The sequence below is a fragment of the Anas acuta genome, chromosome 3, assembly GCF_963932015.1.
Source record: "Anas acuta chromosome 3, bAnaAcu1.1, whole genome shotgun sequence".
Classification (NCBI taxonomy): domain Eukaryota; kingdom Metazoa; phylum Chordata; class Aves; order Anseriformes; family Anatidae; genus Anas; species Anas acuta.
In genome coordinates, this window is record NC_088981.1 from 51,542,550 (window position 1) to 51,563,254 (window position 20,705).

Below are 20,705 nucleotides of genomic sequence, written 5' to 3' on the forward strand. Positions count from 1 at the left end.
ATATATAAATTGAGAAATGGTATTTCTTTGATTCTCAACTGGGTTGGTTTGCTGAGATCAGATTATGTAGCTGCTGGTTTAATGAATCAAGCGTGGTCTGCATTTACTACTTCTGTTTTCATGCTGGGTATTTCCATAAATATAAACCTAACCTGCTCCATGCTCCAGGTGAACCTAGTGCAAGACCACCATGATTTAAACTTCAGTCTCAATAAACAGATAATATTTTATCCCTATTACATTAGGTCCTTTGGAGTACTGACATATCTGGCTTTTGTAACATTTTAAACTGCTAGGCACTCCCTGAAATAATTTATCAAAGCTGTGTTCAAGTACCTTGCTATGTATTGAATACTTCTGTTAGGTATCTTTACAGCCTTCTCTGAAACTCTGCAAATGGGATTCTAGCATATAATGGGAACTTAAAGTAAAATTTCTCTTGCTTCTATAGCTGGTGCCAGATTGTGTGAGATCTGCAGTATCTGCAGTTTTAGGAGCATGCTACTGCTACTTTTGACTGAATCCTCTGTTATAAAAAATAATTAACTTACTCAGTATTTAAGGAAAACCTGAACATGCAATCAATGCAACAAACCTAATGGCATAAAGTTCCCATGTCTTCTATGTCCCATTATTCCTGTAAAAGATGTCTTAGCCTTACTGTAGTTGACAAAAGATATCCCAAACTGTTGTAATCTTTGAAGAACACCAAATAATTTCCTTAAATGAAAAGAGGATTCTGAAGTGGAGGACCCCGGCAAAGAGCTTCTTTGGTATTTTTCTGTCATCATGGGAAACTATTTTAAAGTGCTTCTGCTGCTGGGGATCACTGTTCAGAATCAAAGGGGAGAGTGGAGGTAGATTATTTAGAAATGTTGGACAAAGTTGAAACCTAAAATCCTTTTCTGAATCTTGCATCTACAGCACAGTATGGGAAATACACTTTCAGGAAAGCTGCTAAGTCCTGCTTCAGCTACAACTTCTGCCTTGACTGAATATCTAACACGATGGAAAATACATAGTGGTAGTCTGATCCTGTGTTTTAGAGCCATGAGACAATGACTGTGAGCTTCTTAATAGTCACAGGGTGGGAAAAAAAAACAAAAACAAAAAACAAAAAACAAACAGACGTGGCCATTGTATTTTCTGATCCTTCAAAGCCAGAGAAATAGCAGGATACGTAGTTGGGACACACTTATATAGGCATCATTGCAAATATTACTGAATAAAAGTACCTTTTTAATCATGATACAGAATAAATGATTTGAGGGAGAGAAAAAAAGGATTTCCAGAGGTTAAAAGAAAGAAAAAAAAAATAAGATATAATAATAATAATTTGGGAGCTCCTAGGGATAGATATGTTAGAATGGTTAAATCTCACTGGAAAGTTGTCCAAAGCCTCTAGTAAATTGCTAATATATTTCAGGCATCACGATTCAAAATTCTACATGGAAATTGTGAGATTTTTTAAGAGCCAACACGCACTGTAGATCCTAATATAGCTTCAAGGATAAAGTTCCCTCCTGTGTGAAACTTGGCATGTAGCTTCTGGGTCCTGAACATACTCTATAGCCTCTTAGTTTATTTTTACCTTTGAATAAGTTCCACTTGGCAGTTCTGAGTTAGTAGTTTCAGATGCTTTTTGTGAGAATGATTTCATAGTTTCAGAATGACCATGTTTTTCTCAACTCTGAATGTGACGATTAATCAGTGATGAAACTTTTTAATCTTGGGCTTCTGTGGCCTGTATAGATGTGAGAAATGCCATTTACTGAAATGACTTTTAGGTGTTGTATTGAATAGCGGAAATGATAGTCAGGATGCTAACTGCTAGTCCTTTGTGATCACTTTTTGGAAAGCTGTTTCTTAAAGTAGAATTATTGACCATATTCCACCAGTCCTTCTCCATCTGTTGGAAAAAGCTCCCTCACTATTTACTGATTTATTCGGAAGGGGGAAGCATCCTCTAAATCAGCATTTGCTGCCTTACTTCTCTGGCCTCTCCTGTTGAGATTCTTTCCAGCAACGATTTGGGATATATTTGCAATAGCGTGACTTCATTCTGAAATGGGAATTCTGTGGTGAAACATGCATAGGTTCATACTTCTACCAACACTCAGCCGGTCTTAAGAGAGGCCAAGCTGAAACCTCTGCTGCCAACAGAGATCATGGACGCTCTTTGTCCATCAGTGATTACTGAAGCACACAGATGCTGTGCAGGGCTCTTCTGTACAGCTGCCATCTTCAGCAGTTCCTCTGCTCTGAGCTTCATGATGGCAGTGGTTGACTTCTTGTTGGGAAGAGCCTTCATAAAACCTATAAGAGCTTGCCTTTAAAGGAAAAGGAGGTTTTTTGAGTGTGGAGATACTAGTTTTTGTCACAAAATGTTTGTAGCTGTGTGATTATATCAAGTATAATTTATATCTTTTTTTTTTTTTAGTAAAAAAATCTGAACTCTTCAGATAAATTTTCTAGATTTTTATATAATGAAATTATTCAACCAAAAGGACCAGATTGTGTTTGCTATGTCCCTTTTAGCTTTGAACGTTGTTAGGCATCATGATAATGGTTTTTTTTGACAATACGTTAGCATTTATGGTTAAGCTGCACACTGCAACTGTTTTTCATCATGGGTGAAATTTTCAGCAGGACAAATAATGCTGTTCCCTTTCTGCCTCTTTCTGTTCCTTCTATTCCACCAAAGCTGGCCCATCCAAGATGCCTGTCATTATCATCTTTCTTTTTCACCAATTAAGATCAAGAACAAGATGAAAAAATCCTGGAGCTTTTTTAAAATAGTGTGGTGATGATACAATGAATAAAATGAAAAAGTGTGTAACTTGTTTGTGTGCAAGTATTAGTTATCTACAGACCTGTAAATGGATTTAACTTATTCCTCTTCACCTCCTGTAGTCAGCATCTTCATACGGACCTAACAGTCTTTACCCACTGAGAGGGGAAGTTAAGTGTTTCATCGTGAAAATAATTCATGCTCCAAAATGTCAGAACATCCTAAAAGATAGTTTAATGAGACTTATGTTCATTTGACTTGTAAAGGTAACAAGTTCATTTCATAAAAAATTCTCTGTCTTTCTACATTTACCTCTCTCATCCCAAAGGACTTATCATTAGCTATTGATGATGATCACATTTTTCCAGACCATAACAACCCAAGCTGCATAATTTAGTTCATGGTTTTAAAGAGCACTGGCATTCGTGATGTATTTCAGCTTGAGTCTTGTTAGCAGTTCAGCTGCAAGAGCATCACATTTTCTCCCAGTGCTTCCTTGTGCTCCCTTCCTGCCTGGGCCATTGGCATAAGTAACCATGGATGCTAAGAGCTCCATTACTATCTGTGGAAAGTGTAAAACATCTGGATACCCAGGTGAAGGGAACTTCTGCTTTCTCTCCACTACTTCTGTTGTCAGGTGTTTAAATGCATAATTATAAACTCGCTCTTTCACACGTCAGTGTGTTGTTATAGGGATTTCTTTAAGTTTTTCAGGATTCCTGGGTGTAACAGATTCGCTGTTGTTACACAGTGGCAGGCTGCTTTTACCAATCCCATTCTTTGTCTCATCTGCCAGATGAGACAGAAGAGAGTGCAGTACAGCTAACAAAATGATTCAAATCACAACCCTTACATTTTGTGCTTGTGCTGAAGACACAAGACACCAACACATTTACTGCATAAACCTGGACTCATTGCGTGAATATATGAAAACTTTAAATGCAATATTACTGTATCATGCAGGAAAAATAATATGGTATTAAAGGAGACCAGTAGGAACAAAATGGCAATTAAATGTATTCTAAGCCATCAGGAGAACCTCTACTTACAGGAATACGCTGAGCTTGTTCAGTGTATTTGATGTTATTTCCAAAACTCATTTGTGGAAACAGCCATTATAATTAATGGTTATGCTCAGCATTGGTACAGCTTCTTTCTTTTGCTGATTTAAAGGATCTTCACCGATGTGGGCTATCAAGCAAGGGTCATATTTTTATTTTGATTTTAATGAAGGGAAAATCTGAGGTGTGGAGGTTAAATTATTGCTATACAGAGTGCCTTAGTGACCGCCTAACCTAAGTTCTTTGTCTGTCTTTTTTTCAATGTGACTGATTACTGATTTCTCCCCTTCCTTCCCCCAGTAATTACAGGAGCAAAGAATAAGTCAGGAAATTTTTCTGTTTTACTCCCATTCTTACTTACACAGGGAAATTGTGTCTGCTTAGAAGGGAAAAGGGTAGTTCCCTAGATACAAGCTTAGCAACTCTTATGCAAAACTCATTCAGGGAACCAGCTGTGAACTGGGAGAAAAGTAGCACTAAACGAAAAAACATCTGATGAGAAGGAAAAAAAGGTCTCCCAGAGAACCATTTGGAAGAAAATTCTTTTTTTTTTTTTCCTGTTGGTATTCTGAGTACATCTTTCAGTAGGACTAAAGAATATTAGGATCAACGAGAGACCTTTGAGGTTTTCTTCTGCTGCTTGAACTCTTTCTTTCACTGAATTGGCTTTCCAGAACTGAATTTCATATGATAGTGAACATACTCCATTATTGCTTTGCTCCTGTTGTAATGAATTCATTTCCTGCTTGGCATGTCAAAAATATAAAATCCTCTCAGTTAGGTTTTATTTTTATGCATGTAGAATTTATATATTCCCTTCCAGAAAACTTTTTCCTGGCTCACCACTTTTCTTCAGTGAAGAGACCCACTAAAGGTAGACAAATCTTCCTGTGTGAACTTATTACTGTTCTTGTATATGTAACACATTCCTGCTTCTCATCCGTGTTTTTCGGACTAGCTTCTCATCCACCTCAGTCACGTCAAGCTACTGGAACATACAAAATCTTTATAGGACAGGGCATGTGCTTCAGCGTGTTTTAAATTTTGTTTGGTTTGACTGTGTCAGCTGATGTACAAGCTAAACAGCCCTCTGACTACACCACTATGCGTGTCATAGAAGAGCAGTCATTCTGGAGAAAGGCACTCATCTTTGCATAGATTGGCAGTCCATGGTCATTGTGGTGACTTGCATGTTTAAGTATGTGGGAATACCATTTTCCTAGCATGCTCATCTGTCTCCAAAGAGAAAACTTCTCTACATGGCTTCATACCTAGGAGGAAGAGACCATAAAGTTTTGTGGTCGCTTGACTTTATTATTTTTTTGATAGGAGCGAGTATTCCAGTGCTGCAGTTACCATGGTGCCACCATTTGTTAGAATCAATTAAAGCGTATGTAAAGTCAATTAATGTGGCTTAACATATTGGCAAAAAAGATAAGCAGTTGTTTATTTTGATCACATGTTGTGGTACCAGAACTGGAATTTCTGTGCATGTGCAGGTAACAGCTTGATTGTGCATAAGAAAAAAATATGTTTGGTACATGTGGAGATACTGTGCAGCTGTGGACATCCAAATCTTAGTGTCTTATCTGTATGGGAGAGGAGCAATGGCTGTAGCACTGAACAGAGCTAAGATACTGTTGTGTTTTATGCGTTAGGAACCAGAACTGTATGTTTGACTCAGTCCAGTTTTGACCCTGTTTTATAAGATGGTGTATTTATATTCTGAAAAGAAACAAAGAAGTCTGTTTACGTGGTCCAGTTCATTGGAAAATGGAAGGTCTATGCAGGGGAGCCAGAGGGTTCCTAGTACCCTTTTTTGGACTACCTCCATCGTAAGTGCTTTGGGTATCACTGCCATGAACAGTGGAAGTGTCTGGCTCTAGGGTATACGTGTGTGTCTATTCTGAGATGTGCAATAATTGTCTTGGATTTTTCTGTTCTTTGTTTTAGTGAACTTCTGCAAGACTTAGAAAACTGTGAAAATGATCCTGTGGCTATAGCAGACTGTTTTGTTTCCAAGGTAAGAGGCTACTGCAAGAATCTGCAGCACAACGCCTATTGCAGAATGATATGGGAAAGTAAAATTAATTACTTCCGAGACCTAATTTTTATTTCAACCAAGAAAAGTTAGCAAATCAACAGAAAACAAAGGAATTTCTCTTGGTAGACAATAGTGGTATGTCTCTGTTCCGTGTTTAAAAATTTATCTAGCAGCTGATCTTTTGTAAGCACTGGAAGAACCTAGTGTTGGATGTATTTTTGCCACATTGCAGTCGGGCTTGTGGCATGTTGTTATCACTTCAAACAAACTATGTCGAATTGAAGGAGAATGTGGTAAGGGCAAATGCAAAGTCTTATACCTGAAATGGAACAACCCCACCTGCGGGCAGGTTCTGGCTGCCCAGTGAACAGCTCAGCAGAAAAGGATCTGGGGTCATGGAGCACAAGTGTATCTGCGGTATGTCATTGCAGTGAAGGCCAACAGCATCTTGGGATATATTAGCAAAAATGTAGTCAGCGGATTTAGAGAACCTGCTTTTCTTCCCTTCTATGCAGCACTTGTAAGACTACATAAGGAATACTGTGACGAATTTTGGAATTCTGGTACAAGAAAGACATTGACATACTGGAGTGAGCCAGTAGGTCAGGAGAATGAAAAATACGCTGTACTAAGGCTGACAAAACAAGATTTGTTTAGCTTGAACAAGAAAAAGCTGAGCAGAAATGTCTACTGCTGTCTACCTAACAAGAAAATATAGAGAAGACAAAGTCCAACTGCTTTTGGAAGGAGTACAATGATAGGATAAGGGGTAGTGGACACAAGTTACAACAAGGGAAATTCCAGTTTGTTTTAATGATTTTCAGGTTTGTTGTTTAGCCATAAGAAGGTGGCCAAGCATCAAATGGACTGCAGAGAGGTTGTAGCATCTCCTTCTTTAAAGATATTTAGAGCTCTAGAAGATGAGCAATGTGATCTAAATGGTCCTGCTCTGAGCAGGAGGAAGGATGAGATGACTTTCAGAGTTCCCACCCAATCTAAATTATCCTACGATATGCTGATTTTGTGGGTCATTCCAGAGCTGAGGGTCCCAGTTATTCCTGTGGGTTCTACCACAGAGAAAATGTGGACACCATTGTCATACCTTGTGTGTCATGTAAGTTGTTCCTGAGCTGACGCCCAGTTGCGAGGCCTCCATGATATTTACAGATGTCGGAATTCGGAGTTCGTACATTGTTCTGCCATATTGCATGCTTGTATCTGGGACTACTACTGGCTGAGACACGAAACAGAGGTGGTGCAAGAGATAATAACTAGTCCAGGAAAAAGTTGCTCCCTCAGTGATATTGGCCAGCTGAAAGTAGTTTTCTGATAGACGTTCTGGCCATTAGTTCCAAAATCCATCTGTGTATCATTGCTTGCTTGTGCTTTTTTGTTCCCTTGTCAAATGCTTTTAGCATTTGTATTATTGGCAGGCAACTGCCTGATGGCTCAGAAATTGCTGGAGACTGCAATCCTAGTGAACATTTTTTAACTTCATCCAGACGAGTGCAAACACTTAAAAGCAAAATCAAACAATACCAAAATACCCCACAGTTCTGTTTTTGGCTGTGAAGATGTCATTACAGTAACTGGTGACTGTCTTAACAGACTCCAGTTGTCCATTCTTGGTTGCTCGTATCTTCCCAGCATTGAGTAGTGGAAACAAAACATCCTTTTTTGGCAGTATGCAGTCCTTAAAGTCTTACGGGACTTTAGCCACTTATTGTTTGATTACTTTGAGTGTGCTAGATCTTCACTGTGACTTACACACGGGGATAATTTCATACCAAAGTCATAGCTCATGGCTTTAGCTAATGGATGTAGCTCCACTGGAGCTTCTTTAGTGTTTTCAGTGGAGCTGTGCTTTGGGTTATGCTGGCTCCATTTTTTTTCACCCTACTGATTCACTTGTGAATATCCTAGTTGTTAGGAATTTAAACACATAATCAAGTTTTCACTGTAGGTACTATGTTTGCTTTTTGCATTTCATGAAACTCAGTAACTGAATGAAGTAATAGCCTTTTCTTTCTTCAGGATTCATGTGAAATGGCGAAAATTTGTTTTGCCTGAATAATAGAATAGTTATGGTTAAAGTAACTGGAGCTTATTGAAATGTTTGCTATTCTTGAAAAAATCTAGTAAGCTTAGTTTTGTAAGGTCTAGTTTTGAACTGTTTACAATGGACTGTTTCTTTGAACTTGAATTTGTTAGTTGGTTTTGTTTAGTAAAATTTGTTGCATAGCTTTTCATGTTTCCCTTACGCAATCATATATCATTGTTTCTTGCGTATAGCATTCATGTTTGAGTAGTAAACAGCCTTGCAACTTTTATTTCTGAGGGAAAAACAGTAAGGATTATCAAATCACATAAGCATACTTTGAACAAAGACTCACAATTGTGGATTTGAGTCTTTATCATTTATTCTGTTGAGTGCCCAAAGTAAATAGCTCCTAATGTGGCAGCTTTTACTTGTTAACAACTTCATCAAGACATCTTTACTGTAAACCATCCAGTAACATAAAACTCACTAACAGATAAAATAACCATGCAAAGTTATCTGACAGTAGAAATATTTAACAACTGCTTACAACATTATACTAAGCCCCTGTTCTTCCAAATGTTTTTAAAATCCATTAATAACCCATGGGGAAATAAAGATACAAGCGCAGAAAAGCACACCTTTTCTTAATTTGCTGTCTGATCATGATTTGCTGGTTTTAGCTATCTGCCTCAAGAAGTGAGGGGGGATGAATGGGTTTTTATTTAAATGGTGTGGGGGGCCTGCTGCTCTGAAATAACTTGTCACGTAGGGTCGTGGTGTAATAGTGCCATTCTACCAGCCCTGGGCCTGCCTCTTCATGTAGGAGAACTGTTTTAAATGTCTTGGAGATGTTTTGCCGCTATCTGTAATCAGAGGCTGATAAAAGGTTCCAGTGCTATAGCTTGATTATTCACGTAGAAGTTTGTTTACTTTTTCTTGCCAACTCAGTCTTTAATTTTCATAGTAATGATGCCAATGTTAATTAGAAGATAGACTTCGGTATTCCACACGTTTACATTTAAGTGAGTAGTTGTAAAAGAAAAGCTTAATTCTGGCACATTGCTCTTCTCACTCAGCACCCCAGAAATTTAGAACATATGTTTTCTGAAAGACAAACCAACAGCTTAACCAAGGGGAAAGGGAGAATTACTCTAATCTCCCATCTCATTAATGAAGAGGAGATCCAGGCAATTGGCTTAAGCTTACGCTCTCACTCAGCTCATGTTTTCAGTCTCTATTTTCTTTTAAAGTGCCTTTTATGGCTATAAAAAAGCACAGTGCACCAAGAGTTGAGAGATCAGGGTTGTAGCCATGTGCTTGGCTCTTCGCTCCATGCGTAGGAGACACACAGTGAATTGATTCAGCAGCAGGGGACAAACTAAGTATAGCTGGGATCTTATTGTGCTTGGCTTTGCTCTTCAGGGTGACTTGTAGTCAGTGCTGATGAACTTGGCTTTGGTCTCAGATTTATTTTTTTTTCCTCTGCCGTAACAGCTTTTGGCCCCCAGATTAAAAATGATCTCTGGAATGATTCCAGTCTCCCTTGAGAGATCACTTTTAATCTGGTTTGAAGGCAGTTAAGGTGAATGTAATGGCTTTCAAGCTGAGGAAGCATGAGCATCTAAAGAAATACCAATGAGCATAGCTACTATTTAACTTGTGGTGTGAAAATATTGATTGAAATATATTAAATCCATTTTAGCCCTGGCTTTTAGTTTGCTTCTGAACATAGTTCACAGCATTGGCTTTAGCCTGCGTGGTGTCTGCCCTGATATGCCCCACAGTAATACAGCACTCTCTCTGGGAAGCCTGCTGTAAATTAGGGTAGGATCAGCTGTGCACGTGAACTTGTAGTCCCTTCTCTCAAGGTGGCAGAGGTGCGAGGTAACCAGGCAGTCCATGGGAGCACAGACATCTTGACTCTTTCCTCAGGCTTCCTTCCTCAGCCTTAGGAGGAGGTTGTGGTTATATGTGGTGGTGGCGGGGAGAGATTATGGGGTATGTTTTAGATCAGTGGGATGGATTTATTATCAAGTAACAACCTTCTTTGATTGTGGTGGAGAAGGAACAGGTTAACTTCTAAATTGTGTAACTGAGATGTATTTGAGAACAAATCTGCAAAAGTTTACAGAAAATACCCGTTTGGTTTCTACCTGATCAGCATTTCTAAGAGATCAGGTTTCTTTACATACTGTGAAATGGAAATCTGCGGCTCTGTTGGCCACCCTCCCAATGTGTTCACACGACTACTGCTGATGCCTAAGCAAGGTATATGTTGTTGATTCGTACCAGCTTAAGTATGAGCGAGCATCAACAATCTCATTCTGGAGACAAAATACATATAACTGACCTTCTACTGGCACATGGCTCAGTGAAAGTAAATGCTATCTAATGGTTTTGTGTGATGAAATGAGTTGTGGTGAAATGAAGTAAGTGCACATACAAGTTCAGTATGAAATTTGGAATAAACTCCCATCAGAAAGCAGGGGTGATTGTGAAACCATTTTAAAATTTTTAGAGGTATTGAGGGCATGAGGAACTAATTTTTTATTTTATTTTATTTTTTGGTATACAGACTTGTTCCAGATAATAGCTAGACTAAAGCTCTTTTAAAGCCAAAAAATCCACTGAAAATAGTTTTGACATTATGTATAAAACAAAATGAAAAAAGTGGAAGAGTGTGAAAAAGCTTCTGGGGATTTTGGACTTGCTATTGATTTTGTGGGGAATGTGCATTAATCCATTCCGAAACCCTGAAAAGTTTGGTCGTGTTTGTTTTACGGATAATGCTTCATTTACTGAAATTTCACAACACATATTCTTCTTTTTGTTTGAAAAGCAGAACAGTCAAGGGACTGTATATGAGTGGTATACACATATAAATAACTGTCAAAAAAATGGTCTGCACTTTGCTTGTGAAGTCATTCTATAAATTGCATTATTCCATGATTGTAGCCATGGGAATGTGTTACAATTTACATCAGAAAGCCCCTAAATTAAAACCTCGTATTAATATATGCAGATATAAAATAAATCACCTTTTTCTATGACCCTGAATTTCATCACGATGCTCTCTCATAAGCACCCTAACTTGCTATGAGTGCTTGCTGGCTTAGGAATGACTGCTGAAGAAAATGACAGTGTGATGTGCGCAACACACTGAGGTTTGCTAATGCTTAGCTTTGTGTTGGGACGGTTTGTAGCTGTTGCTGCAAGTTCCAAGCGGGAACACTAATAGTTTGTGGCAGAAGCTCGTTGTCTTTGGGTGTGGACTCTGGGCGTATGTAAACCACCACAAAAACCGGCTGTGACAGCAGAATTAGTCCAGGCGTGAAAGCTAAATCACTGAACTGTATTGTATTAAGACTAAATGTAGTTGGTTGCTGTCTAAGATAAGAGCATCTTAAAGTAATAGAGGTTTGCAGCATGCAAGAAGTTTGCTAGATTTATTTTTTCAAAACAGTTAGTATGGAAATCCTGTAAGAAATACTGAAATTAATTGCAGTGACTTACACTGAGGTTGAGTAGCAGCTTTCTTTTTATGTGGTCCTTTTGAATTGCTGCTCATTGGGAAAATGAATGGCATGGTCTGATGTACAAGGGAGAGGGGGAAGGGAACAGCACCATTGGAAAGGGGGAAGGGCACTGCCTCAGCTGGCTTTTTCTGATGAATAGCCAAAAAAATAAATAAAAAATCAACCCAACAATAAGAAACAAAAGGCTCAGCCCGCATCGGCCCTCTCCCCCTGTGCTGTTGCTCCGCAGAGCACTGCGCTCTGGCTCTTTGGTCTTGCCATTCATGAGCTACCACCGCTGAGCGGGTGCCCCTTGTGGGGCACAGCTGTCGTGGGGTAGCGGGTCAGAGCACGCTTTGACAATGCTTCACAGGGAAGCATGTCTTGTTTACCACCAAACGATTGCTTTATATTGCACTAGGGCTCAGAAAAGTCATTGATTTTAGGAGCAATTTGCAGTTCTGCAGTGCTTTCCTAGTCTTTACAGCTCTGACGAGCTGCAGAAATTGAGCATTATTTGGGATATAAGTTGATAGGCAGATTTGAACTTAAAGCATATGGGGACATTTCTGGAGACTTGTTCTTGCACGGAATTAAATTATGATGATTAAGAAAGAATCTTCTGCCAAGGAAGAAAGAAAGGAAACTCAGGCTCTTCCTCTGAGAGGCTTGTCAGCATTAAGTTAGCAATTTCACAGTGACATGCAAGCGTGGAATCCCACCTAAATCTAATTAAAACTTGTTTTGGTAATCACTTTCTGCTTGCACAGAGTCATAATTTGCTTTCAAAAAAAAAAAAAAGTTTGTGGCATCTAATTTTCATACTTAGATTGTGCTCAAATGTGAAAGTATTCATAGCTATTAGAAAATTGCAGTGAACATATTCCACAAAACTTAATTCTGCAGGTGTGTGCATGAGCACATACAAAACTAGTCAGTTGTTTGAAGGGGGGGGGGGGTGTATAGTTTTTAAAAGGTTTATAGGTTGTCATAAAGGACCTTGGAGGCTCTGTTGCAATCCACTTACTTTTTCTCTGTGTATTTTTTTCTACAAAAGTTAAGGAAAATTCCCCAAAAAGTGAAATTACATAAGTCGATCTATGTTAGCTTTAAGACTATCACTGTGAGAGTGAGGAATTCATTGATCAGGAACTGGAGAATATGTTGCCTTGATGTCATCGTCTTTGTCTCACATGTGTGTTAGTTGCTAGTTTAACAAAATCTGAACATATATAAATCTTTCTTATCCATGCAGAGTGAAGATTTCCACATATATACACAGTACTGCACCAACTACCCAAGGTAGGAATTTTGGGTTCCCTTTCTTCATTTGTCCCTTGGCCTGTTCATATAATACAAGTTACAATCTAAAAAAGTAAATATGTATATACATATATATTTTTTTACTGAACTGTATTGTATTAAGACTAAATGTAGTTGGTTATAAATATATATATATAAATATATATATACATATATATTTTCCCCCTTACAAATTGGAGGGAGGGAAAAGGATTATTTTGTTGTTGTTTTAAACTCAAAAAAACAAAAAATGAAAGATGCTTATCTGAAGTTTTACTTTGATCTTGTCATTCTTTGCTATTATCCTCATTAGAAAATGATGGTCTTATTCTGTATTGCTTCAAATGTGTAATTCCTGGTGTAAAGAGAATGGCTGCAAGTCAGAAGAAAACATAGCCCAATGCACAAGATAACAAGAAAAAGCAGTGATTGGATTAGGAACCTGTTGTCCCCTTTTTGCAAGGAAGGAAAGAAACAATTATTGGCTTTACCTACAATTTATGGAGATACTTAAACACGTTGTGTTTTCAGGTCAGTAGCCGTGTTGACAGAATGCATGAGGAACAAGACATTGGCCAAGTTCTTCAGAGAACGGCAAGAAGCACTGCAGCATTCTTTGCCTCTGGGCTCCTATCTCTTGAAACCTGTCCAGCGAATCCTCAAGTACCACCTACTTTTGCACGTAAGCACCCACTAAAATATATATCCCAGCTAGGGCAGCTACGCTTTGATGTTCCTGCCTCTGATACAAGACCTGATGGTTAGAACAGTTCTGGGTTTCTTTAGACACTCTTTTGGGAGTGTTTGATATTTACATATGGAGACTTTCTGTCTTCGTCACTTCATAATACATATGCATATGTTTTGAGTGGGGAATGTATGGTAATTGTTTTAGACGCATTGAATCAGTCTGTGCATTCAAATAATTATATTTCTTTTTGAGTTGTCTGTAATTCTGAAGTTGTATGGAAGATTCTTGTCATGAGTAAACAGTTTTGTACCAGAATTTATTGTTCCATTGAACAACGGTATTTTTCCACGTTACAATGCTGGGGGTGGCTGAAAGATGGAATAAATACATATAAACACCCCTGATTGGTAAGATTTTTGTGGAGAGGAATGATTGAGGAAGTGGGAACTCTTTCCATATTCAGTGAATTGAATTAAGCAAGTTTCGGAAATTCTTGCTTTATTGTTAATGTTTCCACATATGTTTCATATTACAGAGTCATGTTCTAGTGAAGTGTAAAGACACTGATCCTTATTTAAAATGTCTGGTGCTTTTCTTCTCTCCAAGTGTAAAGCAATGCCTAGTGTAATTCCCTCAGTATTTTGTAAGTGTGTAGATACATCCTGTGTTTTAAGAAAGCCAGTAAGCACTGTCTGAAAAGGTCTCTTCCTGTAAGTAAGCTGTGTTGCCTTTCTGTGCCTCTGTGTTTGCAGCAGCTGCTGAAAGTACAGTTGCTGCTAAACTGCTGCTACTAAAGGCTTTACGTTGCTAGTCATCTTGTGTTAGTCAATTAGATAACAACATGCAATAGCAAGGGCAGAAGCACTGTATTTGGGAGACTGCAACAGAAAGACAAAATAGTATAGATAAAAGCATAGTCAGTATTATATCAGGCTGGAAAATTCATTTAAAAATAATGGGACTTTGTTCTTTTTCCTTTGTCATAGGAAATAGAAAACCACCTTGACAAGGACACTGAGGGCTATGATGTGGTGCTAGATGCCATAGATACGATGCAGAGAGTGGCGTGGCACATAAATGACATGAAGAGGAAACATGAACATGCCATCAGGCTTCAGGTGAGTTCCCAAAAATATTTTATTGGTGTAAGCTGTTTTTGTCAACAGATATGCCGTTAGCATTTTTCAGTTATCTTCTCTTCTTATCTTTGTCAGTCATAATTCAGAGTCCTGTTGAGTGTGCCTTTGGCTGTTTGATCTTGGAAACCATGGTCATAGCTGCTGCAGGAAAATCTCAGAAATCTCTGCAAGCAGCATCCTGTAAAGCATTTATTTTGCAGTAATATGGAACTTGAGATAACTTTTCTTTCTTCCTTTCCCTCAATTGTACAGCAGTGCTGTACAACCCTAGGGCAAGCCTTTGTTCAGAAATCCTGTGGTTTCCGATTTCTTCCTTTTGTGCTGATTAATTTTGTTTTAAGATATTTCTTGCTCTTCTTCTTGTTTAAGTACTTTCCTCTTGGGCTTCTGAAGGCTTATCTTTTTTTTATTTTATTTTATTTTCTCTCTCTTTTTTTTTTTTTTAATTTTTGTTTGGTGTATGTGAAAAGTATAAACCTAGAAATATGATAGTTAGAAAAGGGTTAACTTCACTTTGAGTGAAGAATTTTTAGGAGAAAAAAAGCAACCCAGAATAACTTCTGTTGTCAAGAGTAAGCTATTCGGTAGACTTTTTACAGATACATCATTCTGTTTCAAACATGCCAGTGAATCACCATTTTACATTACACTTTTGTCAGCAGTATCTATATAGCTTTAATATTTTTTTTAGTTAATAAAAGAATTTAATAGGTTCCAGAAATCTGTCTAATGTTATTCTTTTATTCCTTTATGTCTTTTTAACATAAACTGTGCTTATTGGCTCTCATTTTTTTGTTTATATATACGGGGAATAGGGTTACATTTGATAATGCCTTGCCTGCAGCAGCGTAACCTTTGCCACACATTGCTGGAAATGCATGCTAATGACTTCTACAAACAGTGTGCTGTAAATCTGAATAATGATAACCAGTAATATTTGGCAATAAAGAGGGCTAAATGCATTTGGAAAAGTGTATTTTTTTAATTTATTAAGCTGAGCTGGCAAATGTATAGGGTTGTGGAAAATGTTTATGTTCATGGTTACCCTTTATACAAGTAAAATCTGTTTCTGTAGCCATAGGGATAGGTCTTCAGTGAGCTATCACACTGCCATTCTGTCTGTAGTTCAGCAAGTACTGCAGCAGTGACTCCAGCACCAACTCTCCCTTAACACTGGTGAAACTGATGGCTGTGCTGTACCCTGACTTATTTACAAGTTCCTTAAGGGACCTGATAAAACAGACCTTTTTTTCATTTGTTATATACTGGGTTTTAAAACAGCCTTGCATATAGTCCAAAGTGTGCTGTTCTTTTCAAAGTGTGCATTGTTCTTTCTTCCTGCATGTGCTCTAGGCTGCCTTTGGGCTCAAAAGTACCAAGAAGTTTTATAGCTGAATGCTGTATTACAGTGCAGTGTTCTACTGAGATCAGCCTAGGATGAGTAAATCTGTCCCTGCTTTGCTAATGCTGCCCAGGTTAAAGCTCAATGGATGTTTTTAAAGTTTCCCTGCTTAAGGTTGAGTTTGCTTTTAGTTTGCTTTACCCTGCTTAAATCCTGTCTGTGCCACTGACAGAAAAAATGAACAACTGAAGGAAACAAGATAGTCATAGCAAAGTAGCACAGATTTTTGAGGATGTTCTTAGATGTTTCTCCATCTTTTTTTTTTTTTTTGTAAGTGATAAATAAGGTGAGAAATATCTATGGTATGTATACAAATCACTCCAAATGCATATAAATCTTGGCATCTTCAAATGATCAGTTGACCAAACCACTTCTGGTCCTTTAGTCTTCTGAGAAACATCTCTACAGTCTGAACTCCTCACGGAGGCATCTTCTGGGATGCGCCTACAAGACACAGAGAAGGCATTATAATTCATCCAGCTGGGGACCACACAGCTTCAAGAGAATATTGCAGGGCAAGAAACAAACATTCAGAGGGTTTATGGACATAGGCAGGGGAGAGAAGCAGATGTGAGAGAGACTGGTGCCTGCATTACAGTCCATCCTCCACAGTGAGTCCCAGGGGTTGAGCTGTTTCACCAATGGCAGCCCTGGGGAGCTCAGGGCTCTTTGCTGTGTCCCCACAGAGGCCACCAGTACTCAGGAGGCCATGCTTTAGTCTGGGCTTAGCATCAAGTCTGGAAGCACCTGGCTATGATGTGCACGTAACCCAACAACCTCAGTACCGGTGGCTTTGCACTGTTGAATGTTATATGGGAAAGCTGGAATGGCCTCAGCAGATTATCCTTTGAATCTTTATTTAAGTAAGACCTCTGATATGAACTCTGGTTGTTCTACTTTGATCTGTTGCAGGAGATACAGAGCTTGCTCACCAACTGGAAAGGACCCGATCTCACCAGTTACGGGGAGCTGGTTCTAGAGGGAACGTTCCGCATTCAGCGAGCCAAAAATGAGCGCACGTTGTTCCTCTTTGACAAGCTGCTGCTAATCACAAAAAAGAGGGACGAAATGTTTGCTTACAAAGCTCACATATTGGTATGTCAGAGAGTAAACAGCAATGTGCTGGCTCTAGATTTCCCTGAAATTACTCCATAGTTCACAGTGCTGCTTCTCTTTGTTACAGTGTGGGAATCTTATGCTTGTTGAAGTGATACCAAAGGAGCCACTCAGCTTTAGTGTCTTCCACTACAAAAATCCTAAGATGCAACATACTGTCCAGGTATGACAGAAAAATCCTTGCCCACTGGATAGCTTGATTGATGACCATATGCTATTCCTGACCCTGCATAAGGCAGTAAGGCTATTTCTCATAGTGCTGATTTTTATTTTTATCAGGCAAAATCTCAGCAAGACAAACGGCTTTGGATTCTTCATTTGAAGAGGTTAATTCTGGAAAATCATCCTGCTAAGATTCCTGCCAAGGTAAATAAATAAATGAAGCCCTGCTCTTTGAATGTGCATGTAACTTAGGGCAATCTTGTTAACTGCAAAAATGCATTACAATTTAGAGAAAGTTTAGACTCCAAGAGATTAATATATTATTTCTTACATCTTTAAAAGTTCCTAAGAATCAGTGGGAAAATTCCACTAAATGCATATACAGGGCTTGGTATAGGAGTAGAAGAATTTAACTGGATTAGCAACATTGCTGTCCACATTAGGATTTGCCCACTAGGATGTGAGTAACAGAGATGCAGCATCACAAAGCTCTACTGGAGGAGCATTCCTTGGCTTGAAACTGCCTGTCTGCACAACGCTGAGGTGTGCTAATTGCAGCATGTGTAGACATTACCAAGCTAGTTTTAATCTGTTTTGGCTAGATACCACAGCAATGAAGGCATTTGCAACACACACTTCACTTTACAAATACAAATACCCATCCCGAACCCCGCATCCTTAGTTGGGATGCTTGGGCCATTTTTATTTTTATTTTTTGTGAGACAGCTCGAAAGCTTTATGCCAGAGAAAATGAGGCACAGTTCTACATTTCATCACAGTTGTCAGATACCTGTTGATACCATATTCATAGCTGTAATGCCTACAAGTAGGGAAATCTGGTCCTTTTATTTATGAAATCCTGTTTTAGACCTTTAGGTGATGTTTCCCAATGTAACTTGGATTTTTTCTGTTGATTTTTTTTTTTTTTTTACACAGAGTTATACTGCTCGTCTTCCTTTTTTTTTTTTTAAAGTATTACTTTCAATGATTTTTATGCTGTAGTGAGTACAAATGTGACTAACATACACAAGAGGTGCATTAACTAATGTTTTCGACGATTCAACACAGAGAGTTATAGGATAAAGCAGTCCTAGCAGTTGCTATTAGTAATTCTTCTCATATTTTTTTGTTGACAGAGTTTATGGAAGGTATAATGTTTATGCTGGTATCCATGCTTACAATGTGAATACTGGTTTCAGTTTATTAGATTGTAAAAAACGTTTCAGCATGACTTCAGCTTTTGTATCAAGATTATTCTTTCTCGATGGATTTTTATTTTATCTGTGGAAAAAAAAAAGTATCGCCAAAATACACCATAATGCCATTTTCAGCTCTTAGAAATAATTTTATTTGAGGAAAAGTTTAACCAAATAAGTCTTTGAGGTTGTCTGCACATATCTTTTGATAAATCTGTGCTTGCACAGAAGAGACTTCCCTCTGTCCAGCTATTGGGGGGGATTTAATATTAGTCCACTTGTGACACCTCGTGGAAAATCACGGAATTGCACCCATAGAGGGTCAAGCAGGTTATCTGGGTATTACGTTTTGGTTTATTTTCTTTCTTATTATCTGATAAACTTGGTAAAACATCCTGCTTATTTTTCCTAAAGAAATGTGTCAAGTTTTAAGCAATCATGAGATATTAGCTGTTTATCTTGTTTCATCTTACTTAAACAATATGATGATTTTTTTAATAGCAGTTCGTCAAGGAAACACTTAAAGGAAGAAGGGTTGGTAGTGTTCTCTATGCCAACAACATCAGAACTGCAAAAATAGTAAAGGATAAAAAAAAATAGTAAAGTTAAATTATTTTATTTTTAGGGAGGAAATGTTTCATGTATCACACACACACAAAAAAAAAAAAAAAAAAAAAAAAAAAAGGAAATATGTGTGATTCCTAGATGTTAGGGCTAGTCTTTTTGCCACTCCCAGGAGCATATGGAGTGGTGTATCAATGGCTCTAAATTCTGGGGCATGTTGACAGGTCTTTGGGGTATGAGTCCCCATGGAGAAGAGCCAGAGTGTTCAGAATGTGTGCAGCATGAGCTGATGTGGGTGATACCAGTGTAGTTTTCAGTGTCAGATGTGCATCACTACATCCCCCAGAAGTTCCTTATCCCAGTTGATGCTGTAGGTACGTGCTCTTCCTCTTGCACTGCCAGAGTGGTAGATGAGCAAGACAGAGCAGTGGTGTGCAGTGAAAAAAAGGCTTTTGTGTGCTGCTCTGAAGATAAACTATGGGAAGCTCCTGCCAGGAGAATTCTTCTTTACATATGTAACGTATGCAGCATACAGAGAAAGACAGAGAATAACAATGCTAGCAATATTTAATAGCTAAAAAATTAAACTTGATGTTGTCTGCATGTAAACTCACAACTATCTGTAATATGCAACATAATTTGTCCTACTTAAAGTTTAACTTTTTTTTTTTTAATGGTGCTTTCAGGCCAAACAGGCGATTCTGGAAATGGATGCCATACGTAAGTTATTTTTCACTTTCACTTAAAAAAAAAAAAAAATGAACAAAAGTGTCTTCAAAAGTTTGGCTTTGACTGTTGATTTTATCTGAAATGAGAGAAAGCCATGCTTACGCTCCTTGAATTATGACCTTACTGAAAAAAAACAAAAGCATGCAGATCCCATGGAACTCTGTAGGCATTGAGTTGATGGATCCACAGCCAGCAAATTCCGTCTCACGATTAGCAAGGAAAAGGCAGATTAGACCTTCTGTAAATACTGGTCATTTTGTTTTGCTTATTCCATGCTGATTAAATGCATGATGTTTCCTGCTTTTATAGCATACACTCCTGGCTTGGACCCACTGAAAGGCTAGGAATAAGCAAATGGAGCCTGAAGTACATAGCTCTGATATGACTTCCTTATGCTGGCAAAACTGGACTGGAGGATTGTGAGGGCAGCTGGCAGCTGTTTGGTGCACAGTGCAGATAATCTGGAAGCCCAGCAAGGGAGCCCAGTGCCCTACAGAAGCAGCATGGCTGGCTGTCCTCTGTCTACGGCTGGACTTGTGGCTGTGGCAGAAACCAAATGCACCCGTGGTACCGCGCCAAGAAAACTTCTTGCTTGAACCCAGCAGGCTCGTTCTTTCCATAGGTTTGACTGAAAAGTTTATTTACCTGGCCTGTCCCAGGAGCCAGGTTTAGGGAGCATGCATGCAGCTGCTGCTGCCTTGTGTTCCGAATCCAGCCCCATCTGTGCTGTTCTTTCTGCTGCATCTCTTGTTTGCTGCCTCTCCTGGTGCAAGCTGTGTTAGCTCTTCACATCGCCAGTGATCCCTGGCAGTGTAGGGAAATGAAACAACAGTCTTAGATATAAATGCTGAGGAAGTCTTGGAGTAAAGCAGAATTGTCATTTATTTATGTAGTTATTCCTGTGGAGAATGGGTCAGGAAGGCTTAGACTGAGACACTGGCAAACAATTAAA

The 20,705-nt window shown here is 38.6% G+C and overlaps 1 protein-coding gene across 9 annotated transcripts in view; it reads left to right on the plus strand.

The window, feature by feature from the left end:
* The window catches only part of PLEKHG1 (pleckstrin homology and RhoGEF domain containing G1), a 198,284-nt gene that overhangs the window by 166,080 nt on the left and 11,499 nt on the right, over positions 1-20,705 (plus strand). For all 9 annotated transcript variants that reach the window (XM_068677079.1, XM_068677074.1, XM_068677075.1 and 6 more), the window contains 8 exons: positions 5,806-5,875; positions 12,708-12,754; positions 13,286-13,436; positions 14,432-14,563; positions 16,899-17,081; positions 17,170-17,265; positions 17,382-17,468; positions 19,711-19,744. In XM_068677079.1, coding sequence (XP_068533180.1) covers positions 5,806-5,875; positions 12,708-12,754; positions 13,286-13,436; positions 14,432-14,563; positions 16,899-17,081; positions 17,170-17,265; positions 17,382-17,468; positions 19,711-19,744 — 800 coding nt within the window. The remainder of the gene's footprint in view (positions 1-5,805; positions 5,876-12,707; positions 12,755-13,285; positions 13,437-14,431; positions 14,564-16,898; positions 17,082-17,169; positions 17,266-17,381; positions 17,469-19,710; positions 19,745-20,705) is intronic.